This window comes from Neomonachus schauinslandi, chromosome 11 (genome assembly GCF_002201575.2).
Source record: "Neomonachus schauinslandi chromosome 11, ASM220157v2, whole genome shotgun sequence".
Classification (NCBI taxonomy): Eukaryota; Metazoa; Chordata; class Mammalia; order Carnivora; family Phocidae; genus Neomonachus; species Neomonachus schauinslandi.
Genome location: NC_058413.1, coordinates 25,288,073 through 25,302,668, shown reverse-complemented (window position 1 = coordinate 25,302,668; position 14,596 = coordinate 25,288,073). Strand labels below are relative to the sequence as shown.

The 14,596-nt window shown below is 45.1% G+C and overlaps 1 protein-coding gene across 4 annotated transcripts in view; it reads left to right on the top strand.

Moving 5' to 3' along the window:
* The window catches only part of EHF (ETS homologous factor), a 40,898-nt gene extending 27,107 nt beyond the window's left edge, over positions 1-13,791 (top strand). For 3 of the 4 annotated variants that reach the window (XM_021685356.2, XM_021685358.2, XM_021685355.2), the window contains 5 exons: positions 2,552-2,620; positions 2,741-2,809; positions 7,909-7,971; positions 9,180-9,375; positions 9,465-13,791. In XM_021685356.2, coding sequence (XP_021541031.1) covers positions 2,552-2,620; positions 2,741-2,809; positions 7,909-7,971; positions 9,180-9,375; positions 9,465-9,564 — 497 coding nt within the window. In that variant the 3' untranslated portion in view covers positions 9,565-13,791. The remainder of the gene's footprint in view (positions 1-2,551; positions 2,621-2,740; positions 2,810-7,908; positions 7,972-9,179; positions 9,376-9,464) is intronic. The other variant, XM_021685357.2, reaches the window with a different exon arrangement.
* The last annotated feature ends 805 nt before the right edge of the window (positions 13,792-14,596 follow it).

Below are 14,596 nucleotides of genomic sequence, written 5' to 3'. Positions count from 1 at the left end.
GACGCCTCTTCCCTGGCTGTCTCCAGTGGACCACCCCACCGTGAGTCTTGTTCCTTGCCTTGGGGACCAGGGACTGCCAACGATTTCCAATCTACATTGAAGCTGTCCACACTTCTGTGCCTCTTGCTGCTGGTTAGGGCATCATCCAGGCTCGGGTCCAGGAGCTGGGGAAAATGCAGAGTCTGGGTGGGCCTCCTTCTCACATGAAGAGAGTCAGGGCCTTGGGCTGGGCCAAGTTAGGAGAAGCAAGGGGAGAGAAGAGAAGGGTTCAGTGTCTCCTCCCTGCTCCCTCCTCAGTGGGAGTGCATTTCACTAAAAGGACGAAGCTACAGACTCGCTGTTGTAGTTACTGTAGCTTCTGGAGGGCTTGGGGGACATCCAAAAGCAGCTGTGGAACCCACTCCCTGCCTCAAGTGCACTTTTAGACAAATGACACTATTCTGGGCTCTGAGTAGGGTCTGCAGTCTCATAGGATCTATGTTTATTTTTTGTTCTCCTTCCCTGGTCCAATGAGTCCTCCTTTCTCTGTCCCAAATCTTTCTCCTGGGGACCCGGTGGACTTGTGGGGTGGGGTTGGGCGGGGCGGGAGGCAGGCAGTAACTGCCTGGAGAAATGTACCCCAGGGTCTCATACCCATCAGAGCTCCTTGCATATTGACCTTTGGCCTATGACCTCTCAGTCCAGGGAGAGCTATGCAAGTCCCCCAGAGTCCCCTGGCCTTGAGAAAACCAGGCAGCCAGTGCTGCTCCCCCTGGAGCACTCCCCACACCCACAGCAGTGAGACTGTGAGCCACGTGGGATGGCCGAGGTTGCCCCGGGCCTCCCTGAGGCTTGCGTGCCAGTCACCAAGGACAGAATTTGCCCCAGGGTGATTTGTGAGTTGCTAGGGGCTGAAATTGGCCCCATGCAGTTATTTACTCTTTTATAAGGGGCTAGTCACCATTATGAAAGAAAAAGCAATAGCTGCTAAGCATGTTAACTCGGCCTGCCTAGCCTTGCCCTTCCCCCCAACCCCACAGAGGCCAGGGGTTGCCCGGATGGGCCTGTGTCTCTGGGCCTGACTGCCCTAGAGGCAGACACAGGACTTGGCCCAGAGGCTGGGGCTCCACCCCCACTCCCACCAGGACCTGACAGATAGCCCCACTGGAGGAGCCAGCTGGTATTGGAGAGGGCCCAAATAACTCGGTAATTCCTCCGTGACCATCCAGACATTCTCGTGTTGCCAGTTCCGAAAAGCTGAGCCAAGGGGTGGAGAAGTGGGTCCACCCTAGGAGGAGGGGAGAAGAGGCTCTTAGAGGGGCCAACACCCCCCAAACCTTTTCGGTTCAGTTTGTTTTCAGAGACAACAACAGCTGTATGAGGTGACCCAACGAGGAGAGAGGGTGTAACCCCAAGAGATTGGGCTTGGGGTGCCCAAACACGTAGCTATTAGTTAAAATACCAGCTAAATCCCTATGTCGCAAACAGGAGGACTTAGCCAGTGAGTCAGGTTTTACACTATTTATGCTATAAAAACAAAACGAAACTCGGCCATTGGCTTACCTCGCTGACCCTGAAATTCAGAACGCAGACAGGGGGGAGCTGAGGGCAGCCTCTGTCTGTGAGGACGGGGAAAGGCAGGAAGTTCCCGGTGGGGACGAGGTGAGAGCTCCTGCCAGGTCTCACAGCTCTTGGCCGGGAAAGAAAATGCTTCTGTTGGAGGTCAGCCCAGACGTGGGGGTTGTGTAGGAGTGGGGCTTCATTTGGGGTAGGTGGACAGCGGTTTCCTCTGAATCCGACATCCGAAGAGTCAGACATGCTTACCCAGCACGCTGCACGGGTGGGGTGGGGGGCAGAGGGAGCGTACTTCTTCTCAGAGACGAGGCAATGGGACCTCACTCTGAAAAGTTGTTTGCTTGATTTGGTGACACTCTCTTCTCCTTCTCCTCTGTTTTAGTTTGAGAATTTTGTGTCACCCCTTACATTAATTGGAGAAATCCTGAAGGGAGGGGGCTGTCACCCAACAGGAAGGGGAGCTTCCGGAATTCTAGCCATGAAGACACCGTGATAAAGAATGACTAGACTTTCCTGAAAGAAACATTAATTCTCCCGGGAAGATATTTCTAGGAAACGACGCTCATTAATTAGGAATTATTTGTCCTTAACAATTTCTTTTTCCAATGTAAAAATATTCTGGTGATTATACAGTAGCATGCAAGATGATGCCAGGCTCCTGAGCCCACCCCCTGCTATGGGAAAATTCCCAGGAAGCCAAAGCATGGGCCTAGAACAGGGTCTCACTACAGTATTCCCTCACTGCCCTAAAGAGGCAGCAGGTGTAGAACACACAGAGTTGGGGCCATAACAAAGCCCATTTCCGTTAGGACGCTGGAAGAAAAAGGAGTTAACATTCTTATAAAGTAGCATGTGGTAGAAGTCCAATCTTATCCTTTCTCTCTGAGGACCACCCACGAGGCCCAGCACCTCTCTGATGGGCAGTGAGTTAGAAAGGGCAAACTCATCACCCAGGGAAAGATGATTGCTGACCATCCCCATTTTCTGTCTTTTGTAGACCCTTCCATCATGAACACATGGAAAGAAGAAAACTATTTATATGGCACCAACTATGGTAGCACAGTAGGTAACTAACTCCCCAACACTTACGGGCCTTTGACATTCTTCTTATTCTGTCTTCTAACAGCCACCAAGTTATGTTGTAAGGAAGGGGCTCTTAATGTCATTTATCATTTCATTGCTGCAGATCTGTTGGACAGCAAGACGTTCTGTCGGGCCCAGATCTCCATGACAAGCACAGGTCACCTTCCTGTCGGTAAGTTGTCCTGATATCAGGGCTGAGGGTGCCTCCTGCAAGTGCTTACTGAGAATTAATGAGAATTACAACACCCTGCGTTTCTACTTTGCTGGAGTCTTTCTTGTTAAAAGACTAGGAAAGGAAGGGAGTTACTCTTTTTAAAAGGTCTGCTTTTGAGCTAGTATTTGTACATTGAAAATGACCATCAAGGAAGCCTCTGGGAAAACTGTTGGTCTCTTGGGAAACCAAGTCACTCTCTTGTGACAACAAAAACTCCTTTCAGCAGAAGCTTGCTCTTAGGAAATTATCTGATAAAACTGTTTTGACTTGGGTATACTTATGGGGGAAGAAGCTGTATTTAATTTTCAACAAACTACGTCTGACTTTAGGGAAAGAATATCTAAAAGTGACCTTCAGAGGTTAGTGAATCTGCAGTGATGATCTCTGGGTAGTGGGGTAGCTGTCGGAAATTTCTAGAACCCTGGCCATCACAGATCAGCTTTTAAGCCTGACCCTGATGGCTCATTGGGACTCTCTGATTAGTCAGACCACCTGTACTGGATGAATTATGCTCACGTTAGTTGTGTTCGGTTAAAATTGGATGCAACCCTAGGGGAGGCTATCCTTGACTCCAAGTCAAGGTTCCCTTGAGAGGGGTGGTCCTTTGGGAGTCCAGAGAGGGGCTTTCAGATGATAATTTCCGCTCCCCTCACAAAGAGGCATTTTGGCACGTGTCCTGTGAGCGTGAGTGCACTGGGGGGGTGAAGAGAGGGTTTCGACCTGGGTGAGAATTTGTAAAACTGCTTGGGTCTATGAAATTTGGAGCTTAGACTTGTCATGAGGCAATTGCTCTTTTCCTGGAATTGAAGTTGGGGCATCTTCAGAATTGGGATTTAAATGTGTGCTTGTGAAAGAACTTGGAATCACACAGCTTCTCCTCGCCCGAAACCTCCCCTTGTTTTTGATTTTGTTCAGTGTGTTTTTAAGAACCGAAATAATGAGGTTTGAGGTTTTGTTCAGGTCAAACCCCTTGAATGAAGCAGGGCTGGTAGCCAGTGTCAGTGCCTCTGGAATTGAGGTTAAGAACGGAGGCCAATTCATTTCTTGACTTCCCCCTCCCCCAATGGGCACAGCATTATGTGTCACTCTCAGTATTTGTTCAGCTTAGGAAACAGATCAGATACTGGAAAGGCTCTGCAGTGGGTTTGCCATTCTGGGGGAACTGAGCCAATCAGGGGAACATTTCTGTAGCAATCATTGCCACCCAGTCAAGACCGAGGGTTTCAGAGCCGAGGAAACCACCCGGTCACACTCTGACTTCCTCACACCTTGTAAGGTGATGCCTCCCGTGTTCTTCCAGTTGGGTCTCTGGATTATGGCAGAAGATTGCAGCTGAGAATAAACTAGCACCCATCACTTCCTGAGCCTCGGGGGTCCTGAAGCACCTGGAAAACATAAAAGCCATAGTCCCAGCTCTCCTGCCCTCACAGCCTGGCTGCCCTTCTCTCTTCTGTATCCTGACTTACCTTCTAGAATCTCACAATCCATAGGGGCCAGTTCTGCTTTCATATTTGCAGCAATAGGGAACTCACTGTCCCCTTATTCCATTTTTGAATAATCCTTAAAACGGGCTTTACAGATCTGCACTCCTTTGCCTCCCTTGATCCTGGATTCCTTTGTCGCCCATTCTGATCCTTTGCTTGGAACACGGTGAAGCAATCCAGGACCTCTACCGGAATTATTACTGATAGAATCCACTCAGCAGCTGGGGCTGGCAGCTTCTTTGGAGTAATTAACTATCCCCCAGCCTTCCAGAGGGATAGTTAATTACAGCCTTGCCTGGGTCCATTCCTTCCGGAGAGGTTTAATCTCTACTGGATGGGACCAGAACACCACCCCCCTAAAAAAGGACCTTCGTCGTTTATCCGAGTCTTTAGATTTCAAGTTCCCATGAAACTGAGTGCAGTTAAATGTCTTTCTATGTTTTAATGCAAGTTACAAGCCAAGCAAAGGCGAGGCTCCACATAAACTGATGCCCTCTGTGATAAGCCCAGGTGGGGAAGCGGGCTTTGTTTTGATTCCTCTGTCATCTGCCCATTTCACAAAATGGCTGCTGCCAGTGTTCCTGATCTGCCCGATAGTCCTCGAGCCAGTCACGCCAACTCGGGCCTGATGTGTTTATTCACTGACTTGTCAAGCCTAGAGCTAGGGTGGCATGGTCTATTATAACACTGACATTTGTATATCCCGTAAAGAAATGGCTCACAGCTGAATCACATGCAAATGCTTCTAATCTTCGCTTCTTGCGAAGCAGCTTAGCTGAAGTCACGCTCTGGAACTTGCGTCATAAACCCATGGCTCGGTGCTCCCCTTGCCCAGACTGGACCTTGGCCTGAGGTGCCTGGGAGCAGAGCGAGAGAAAGCCGAGCCGGACGACTTCCCCAGAGCGAGCCATTATTTTACAAGAATGAATCACTTAACCACATGGCTAACTTCAAAGGTTTTGACTTTTATTTTAGGGTGAGGGGAAGACACAAGGGGAGAGGCCATCATATTAAAGTGAGGTTTCAGATCAAAAGACTTTAGTGCGAAGGCAGGTCCGTGATTCCACAGCTTGCCCACACACACTGGGGACAGGAAGAGGAGGCTGGAAGATATCTGAGTTTTCTTTTGCCTTTGGCTGCGTATTCCTTCATATTATGATGGAAACACTTTTACTGGGGGATTTATTTTATTCTCTGTTTTTGGTTTTTCTTTGAAGCTGGATGGAAGTCCAGGCTGGGTAAAGGGCTGACATCTCACAGAGGACATTCCCTCATGCTCTGTCTGGTCTGAGGTCTTAAGTCTATAGAGTCCATGGACTCGTCAAGTGAGCCTAAACCCCTGAAGTTGTTTACAGAGTCTCATGAGTGTACACATACGTGCATGTTTCTGGGGAGAGGGTCCAAGGTTTCCGTCTTATTCACAAAGGTAGCTTAGCCCCCAAAGTAACTAATTCTATATCAGCTCGGAATCCTTAAACGGTGATGGAGGCCAATAAGCCGAGAAACCCGTGGGTTTTTCTGAACTCAACCCTGGCTCTGAAATAATGGCCCTGCATCCCTCCTGGATGCCATTGGAAAATGAGCTTTGCTTGTGGCCTACTGGGTAAATGCCACTCTTTGTCTGCAGAACAACACGGCCCTGTCAGAGTGATGTATCACTTGGAAACCGGGGTGAGTGCCAGACCTGTCGCAATATTGTCACATCCTGATGGGATGTTGCAACCTCACCCTGAAACCTACAAGGTGGGAGAGTGGAGTCTCCTTGCATTTCCTGCGAATTTGTCCTTCCAGATTTCAGAGAAACCCCAGTCAGGTGCAGGCCCTCCTGCTGACAATGCCCAGGGAGATTCTTGGCCCAAAGAAGAGGTTTCTCAGCTAACCAGAGCTTATGAAATCCCTGTCCTCCTTCTACCTTGGCTCGTGGAGAAACCACCGGGAATGCTGAGTCGTGACGAGCTGGGTGCTCTTATAGGTGACAGTGTATGTGTCCACGCATGCTGGGAAATCCAGAATTGTTGAGTTGGAATTACTTTTTCCCACTAACTTGAGCATTAGAGACCTGAGCCTGATTCTTGGCAGGGAAGACTTCTGTGAAATCTCTTATGTGTCGTTGTCTCTAGAATTGGCCCCGAGTGGTGGTTGTGACTGAAGCCTCTGGATTCAAATTGTGTGTGTTCACATCGTGGCTCCACTTTCAGGCTGTGTGACTTCAGACAAGTCACCTGAACTCTCTGTGTCTCAGCTCCTGCACAGATCTTTGGATCATCTAGTAGCCACCTCAGAAGGTTGTTGAGTAAAGTGAATAGGTCATTCATGTATAAAGCAGAGCACAGTGCATGGTACATAGTAAGTGCTCAATAAACAGTATTAACCATTTTGTTTAGGAGCTAATGGTTATTCTAACTTTTTTGAATCATGAACCACTCTTGACAATGGAAATGAATGCCTTGGGTGCTCTCCATTTGCATGCAGTTTCAGTCCATCCGTAATGTCCTTGAAGGCCACACAGGGATCGGTGAACCCTGGCTTAGGAAGCCCTGATGTACTGTGCACTGAGAAATGCATTTTACTGGCCCAGTTTCTTAACAGGATTGGCTTGCATTTAGGGACTACTCTGTATTCAAATTGCTGGTTTACTGATTGAGAGATTTTTTGGTAAGTTCTGCTTGGTCTTCCTGACACCTGAAGCGCCCATTCACACACACACACACACACACACACACGTGCGCGCACTGCTAGACCATTTATTTTTCTTTTTAAGAAGTTTTATTTCACCAGATCTGCCTCTGTCATCTTGTCTTTGGTGATACTCACAAGGGTTACCATAATGAGTCATTTGTTAAACTAATCTGTGTTTCTATAGTCCCCTGGTGGCCCTCTGTACTGAGCGCAGGCCAGTCAATGGCCCCTTTGTCAGACTGATTAAAATGTAACTTTGCTTGCCAAAAAAAGGGCACTCCTCTGGCTTAAAAGCCATTTTTCTTTGTTATAAGTGTTTACATTTTGTATTATGTAAAAAGAAAACCCACACACATGCACACACACACACCTTCTTTCAGTGACCTATTTCCTTCAATGGCTTCCTATCTCTCTCAGAATAAAAGCTAAAATCCAAAAAGAGTCCCACGAAGCCTTACTGATCTCAACCTCTGCCTCTTGTTCACAGTCACCCTGGCTTCCTTCTATTCTGTGAATGTACCAAACACATACTGACCTCAGGGCCTTTGCATTTACTATTCTTATTCATAGATGGTTCTTCTGCAAGCTCTCTGCATGGCTGGCTGTCTCCCTCACATCCTCTGGTCCCCTTCTCTGAGAGGTCTTCTGTGACCGCCTTATATTTAATTGCAAATTATTCCCACCTTCACATTTCTATCCCCATTTCTTACCCTGCAAGATTTTTCTTCATAGTATTTCTCATCTCTGTTTTATTTTGCTCATATACCACACACACAAACAGTGCCAGGCATGTAATAGGTGCTCAATAAATACTGGTTAAATGAGTGGATGAATGAATGGCAATGACGACTATAGGAAATGGGTAAATTAAGCAGCTCTCATTGTTCCTTTTAGCAGAGTCACCTGAGATGAAAAAAGAGCAAGACCACCCTGCAAAGTCCCACACCAAAAAGCACAGTAAGTTGGCTGGCTTTCAGATGGCTGTTGTCCCTTCCCTTCAGGGCGGGTGTAACTGGAGGCCACTAGGTTTTAGACAAATATTGCCTCTGCCTGTCACCTCCACTTCTTTACCTCAGCCTGTTTAGGGTGAGACAGTGGAGGCATCACTCGCTGGCAAAGTAAGCCCCTCTGCAGTTTCTCAAAGTGGAGATCCACTGGAATTTCCTCTTTGTGCTGTGCTGTTTGTTCTAAAACTGAGATACCCAGTGAATGAGACCTGATAGGCACGAGGTTAGCAATTTCCCTCTCTCCAGAAAAATGGATGAGAAAAGAAGATGGGAAGTAAAAACGGAGATGTATTCTTTTTTTCTTTTGTTGGCTGTTGGCTTTCCTACCTTTGTTGAGTGATTGTTCCAAGAAAGGACTGTTTACTTTTAATATTCAACGGTGCTCTTTGGAAGTTGTCTTTCCCCCAGTAATAAGACTTTATGAAAATATAGGAACTCTCAGAGACATGGAGGGGAGAGCTCAGAAAGAAATCATTTGGACATTGTTACATGTCGTTCCGCAGAATTGAACGAACATAGCACAGTAAATGGTGAGGAGGTGTTGTGTAGCGCAGGTCTTGTGGGGGTCAAGTAGGATTTGGTTGCTAATCTTATTACAGTAGTTGCTTCATTGTCAAATTGGCCCCCTCAACTCCTCCCAGACCCTGACCCAATACATTCTAGGAGTTAAAGTTCTAGAGCCCTGTTGATGTGCATTTGACTGAACCACAGTCGCTGGGTGAGAGTGCTATACTCAGGCTGAGGTTCTAGACAAAAGGGGTTGAAATTTACTCTTCCGGGAAATGACAGATGACAAGGAATCCTGAGCAATTCATCAATAGTAATTAAAAGAGATTCCCCCTGGCATAGGAGGTCTAAGACTTATTCCTTGGTCTTAGCTTTACCACTAGCTAATTGGGTGATCTTGGTCAAGTCACTTGAATTCTCTGTGTCTCAGTTTCCTGATATATAAACTGAAAAATTGTGCTAGTTCATTCTCAAATGCCTTTTTTTTTTAAGATAAAATATTTGGTGATTCTGTGATCTGACTGTGCTGGTGGATAGGGGAAAATTGAGTATGTCCTCCCTGATGGACGATGTTGCAACTCTATGCTTCCTCTCCTCCTTCTTGGCTGTGACTTAGGCCACTAATAAACTCCTTTTCCAACTTGTCCTCAGATCCACGAGGGACTCACTTATGGGAATTCATCCGTGATATCCTCCTGAACCCAGACAAGAACCCAGGGTTAATCAAGTGGGAAGACCGATCTGAGGGCATCTTCAGGTTCTTGAAATCAGAGGCTGTGGCCCAGCTATGGGGCAAAAAGAAGAACAACAGCAGCATGACCTATGAAAAACTCAGCCGAGCGATGAGGTGAGGAGTTTCCAGTCCTGACCATGACCACTTAATTCCCTGGCAGTCTTGGTCTGACCGGCCACCTTATGCAATGTCCTTTGTTACAGATATTACTACAAAAGAGAAATTCTGGAACGTGTAGACGGACGAAGGCTGGTATATAAATTTGGGAAGAACGCACGTGGATGGCGAGAAAATGAAAACTGAACCTGCCAACACTTTGAACACAAACCCAAACATTCCCCAAATGATAGCAAGCCAAGAGCTCCTGGACATAAGTATTCCAAAGACTACTTTTCTCTGATATTTATGTACCTTGAGGGGGAAAAACATCCACTTCTAATCGGAAGAAGGAACACTACAGTTGATAAAATTATTTTGTTACTTTGAAGTATGTCCTATATGGGGAACAAACGTACACAGTTTTCTGTGAAATATGATGCTGTATGTGGTCGTGATTTGTTTTTGCCTCTATTGTGAAGTTCCTTTCCACTGCAAGAAGAGCAGGATTTGTAGCCTTGTGCTTCTTGCTAAGAGAAAGAAAAAAAATTAGAGGGCATTAAATGTTTTTATATGCAAAATGATTAGGAGACGGTGATGTGTCCTCTGAGCATGAGCATCCACGCGGCCTCATCAGGAGAGGCGGGTGGGGTTGCTAGGATGAACTCCAAGGTCTCAGGTTGACAGGATGAACCCAAGGATGCTGGGAAGTTTAACTTGACCTTTAGGAGCCAGTGAGTGGAGCATGAAGACTTCCAAAATCCAAGTGGACTATAATCACTGAGTAATCACATGACTTGCAATGCTTAAATCAGCAAGAATAATGGTGAAGGCTTTCTAATCATTCAAGAATGATTTACCTGATGCCAACGTTGTCTCTCTCCCACCCTCTTCGATGACTGGGGAAAAAATCTTCAAATGCCATCTCTGCTCACTTCTAGGTATTTAAGAGAGGCTCTAACCTTGCTTGTTTTTAATCCCAATTGTTCGAAAATAAATGGGAAAAAGGAGGTGGTGATGAGTTTGCTTTTGTATTCCTATAGCCCATCGATTCTCGATTAGCAAAATGGACATTTTGGGCTGAGTAATTCTTTGTTGTGCATTATTTGGCTGTCTTGTGCATTGTGGGATGTTTAGCAGTATCCGTGACCTTTACCCACTGGAGGCCAGTTGCACTCTTATCCCCAAAGTTGTGACATTTTCAGACATTGCCAGATTTCCCTTGAGGGGCAAAATTGTCCTTGATTGAGAACCACTGATGTAGTCTGCCGAGATGAAGATGGTGATTTACTCTCAGAACAAAAATATGTGTAGATCGTTCATTCCCTAGAGTGAAGTAAAAGCAAGACTCCAAAGTCAACCAATTTTTAAGTTCTAAAATATTAGGGACAATGGGAATTTTAGAAGTGGGAAATCTAGAGGTTCCGAACCCCAGATGAGAGCCAAAGTCAGATAAATTAAACACAGTAAAAGCAAGAATTATAATAGAAGACATTTCACTAGAATGACAAAGCAGAGTAAAAATTACATTGCAAAAGGAAATGCTGAGAGAAGAATTGGGTGGGGGGAGTGGAGAGAGAGAGAGAGAGATCCAGGGAAAATCTTTCCTCTTTTGGATAATCTCTTTCCCGTCTTATCTGGACTCCTCCCAGAGTGAATGGTGTGTTGCCTAGATCTGTGTCTACAGGATTTTTTTTTTTTTTAAAAGACAGAGAAAAGAAAGGTAGATGGAAGAGAAACAGAAAGCTCAGCTCAGGAGCTACGGTCAGTAAGACGTTGGGGATTTCTTCAGTGGAATTGTTCTGGGGTGTTCTGGTGTCACTGGGGCCTGAAGCCTGGGAGGAGCATGAGCCTGTAAACACTTTGAAAATGGGTTTGAACACCTAGATCCCTTTTGCACCTTTTCTTTCTGGCTCCCCATGTCCTTGGCTTTCTCCTCCCTTTTGCCTCTCTATCTGGAGCCATAATATGGGAAGGGAGACAGCTAATCTCATCAACGAATGGAGCACCTACCACTGTGTCTTACCCAACGAAGGTGAGCAATTCATAGTCAGAGGTTGCAAAGTGTTTGTAATGTATTCAGAAGGTTGGAAGTAAGAATTAAGAATTTGTCCTGATTATAATGAGAGCCATTATGGATGGTGACCTTGGAATGGCAGCTTAGTGAGATGATCTTCTGAAGGTACAACCAAGTCCATTTGTATTTCTGCCTGGCTTGGTCACCTCCACAGAGGTGTTATTTGGTGTTGTCAAGTAACAGTTACTGAGGGAACTGAGAGAAATAACAATGAGCAACACAGACCTAAAGCATGCTGCATAAAAAGACACACCTTGCTTTCCCAGCATTTTACTATGTTTCACTCAGAACAAATTAAACATCCAAATATCTGAATCGGTGTAAACGCATGAATGTTTGTGTGTCTGTGTGCATCTGAATCGTGTGGAGTTATTAGGGATGTCTGCTAATTCGCTCTCTGCTCTTTCTTCCCTGGCTTTGCCTGTTCATCACCCAGGGGGGGCTAGATCCTTCCCTGAGCTCACCCTTCTTAAACCTGCAAGTTTCTCACATTCCTCCAATTTGGCCTTGGCTCTTTCTGCACCCTCCCCATCGACGAGCAATTTCTACTAGGTAGTAAGTAAATCTGGGGAGTACCGATTAGAACAGTTCTGCAGATAATTAACAGATTGTGCTATTTGTTGAAAGTGACGGTTTCTTGGCACCCAGTTCCTGCTTAAATAGGCTGGAGTATTAAGTTCTCAGCATATCTCTCTATTGTCTTGGCTTGAGTTGATGCATTTTCTATGTGCTGTTCGTGACTTGGAGAACTCAAGGTAATTGAGCCATGCCAACTTGGGGTGTGAACAGAATACTTCCCACCACAGTGTTGCAAGGGAGAGCAAAATCCCAGAGATAAGCCAGCATCAGGTGAAGCGTCCCCCCCGCCCCCCGCCCCGCCCCACCCAGTCTCTTGGGGACTCACAGCTTCTCACTCAAGAAGCTTATCTGTGCTGGATGCTCACAATGTCCCTAAACCTGGTCTGCTTGAGCTCTCAAGGCTTAGGCTCTAATTTGCCATTTTCATGGGAATCTGAGGCAGGAAATGTGTTGCTAAGACTTTACCAGATGCACATAATCTGAGTCTCCTGGATATGTGACTTGATGAAATTTGAGCAAGGTCCTGGATCCCAGAGACATACATCCACAGCTTCTTGAACTTGCCTTCTGAACAGGGCAGACCCACGTGATGAGTTTTCCTTTGAACATGCTGGTCCTTCCTCAAAGTTCTTGCCTTGCTAGACTGTAAGCTCTTGGAGGGCAGGGACTATATCTTATCCATATTGTTTCCCAGCACCTAGCATGGGCTAGGTCCTTGATAAATATGTGCTGACTTAATGAATGAATGTCTTCTGGAAGACTTCTCCATATCCATAATCGGGATGTGAATCATTTCTTCACCAGAATAAGAGCACAATGGCCAAAACTTCAAGAACATATTATGGATTAGATGAACATTCTACTGCGAGACTTTTTACTTTGCCTTCCTACTTGTCCTAAAATGAAACCAAACAGACAGGTTGTTTGGTTCCACAAGTCAAGATATGTTGGATGAGAATTCTGTTGCCTTATTAGGAGCTGTGAGACTTATCTGGCACGAGAAGCCAGTAATGGACCTTTAAACCGTTTCAACCAATGAAGATTATGAATGTGTTTATATGATGTACATTGCTATTTAAGTGTAAAGCAGTTCTAAGTTTTAGTATTTGGGCGTTGGTTTATATATATATTTTTGTCTTTTTGAAAAAAGGGATCTTTTGATAAGGTTAGTCATGCATGTTAGATCTTAATTTTGCAAGTGTGTTGTCTTTCAAATCTATAAAATAGAGGAAAAGGTAAAATAGTAAGAGGGAAAGGCAATTATCTTATTCTTTTATTGTTAAAAAAAGCATTTTTTTCATGGAGCCATCTATGTGAGGAGCTTCTTTAATTCTACAGAATGTAAGAGATGTTCCACATGACCCTATTGCATGGATACATGCGGTGTGAAAGAAGGAACAGCACAGCAATCACAATATCAGAGCTGAATTAACTTCAGCATTGGTTCTCAGGATGCCTTTTCTGGAATAGGAGATAGAGCACTTAATAAAAACCCATCAAGACTGTGCCTTATGAACCACTGAAATGTATAAGCCCTCACAAGTTTAGCTTAATTGGGATTAATCTTTCTGTAGCTATCTGCATAATTCTTGCTTTTCTCCCCATTTGGCTTCTGGGTCGACAATTTGTGGGAAACAATCCTACTGCCGCTATTTTTTTTTTTTTTAAATCAGAAATCTTGCCCTTTAAACTATGTGAAATTCAAACTGAGTATTTTTATTTTATGAAAGAATTATATTTTTCAAAGTATGGGTTTTTTGTTGTTGTTGTTGTTTGATGGGTCCCAGAAAACACTAATAAAAACCAGAGACCAGCCTGTAATTGTATGTTTCATGCTTCAACAAACTACCCAAAACTGGGCTCAGAGGAAATGTAGTTGGTCTACAGCAACAAAATGCATGCAATTCTTGCATAAAATTATTCCATAAGCATTTATTGAACATCTACCATGTGCCAGGCACTTTCCTAGACACTAAACTATGGTAGAAAAATGAAAGAGATAAAAAAAAAAACCCTCTACATGTTCCTGACATGTGTTCCTGACATGTCCAAGGAGCAGTGAGGAAGTCTATTTGCCAGAGCAGAATAAGCAATAGTGGGAAATGATGTAAACGAGGCGCTAGATGACATAGAACACGGAGAACATTATGAAGGCTCCAGGTTTTCTTTTGAGTGAGGTGGGGAGCCACAGAGAAGTGACACGCTCTCACTTCTGCTTTAAAACAACCCCTCTGGCTGTTGCATGGAGAATGAATTGCAGGGAGACATTCAATGCCAAACAAACATTCTTACTGAAGGATGAATAAAAGGAGGAAGAAAAGCTCACACTCACATCCAGGCTTCCCATACGATACTTAGCAAATATTTCAAGGCAGTAAGTGAGCTCTACCTGTTCATAACATGTTTCTCCTGGGGCCCAGAAAGTCTCAGTCAGTTCTTAACTTCATAACCAATAATATGAAAATAATAATAGGTGAGCATTTGAGGAAGATCCACTGGTGCCAGGAACTGTGATATGTGCTTTACATACATTATTACATTTAATCCTCCTGCAAGTCTCTGATATATAGATATGATCTCCAA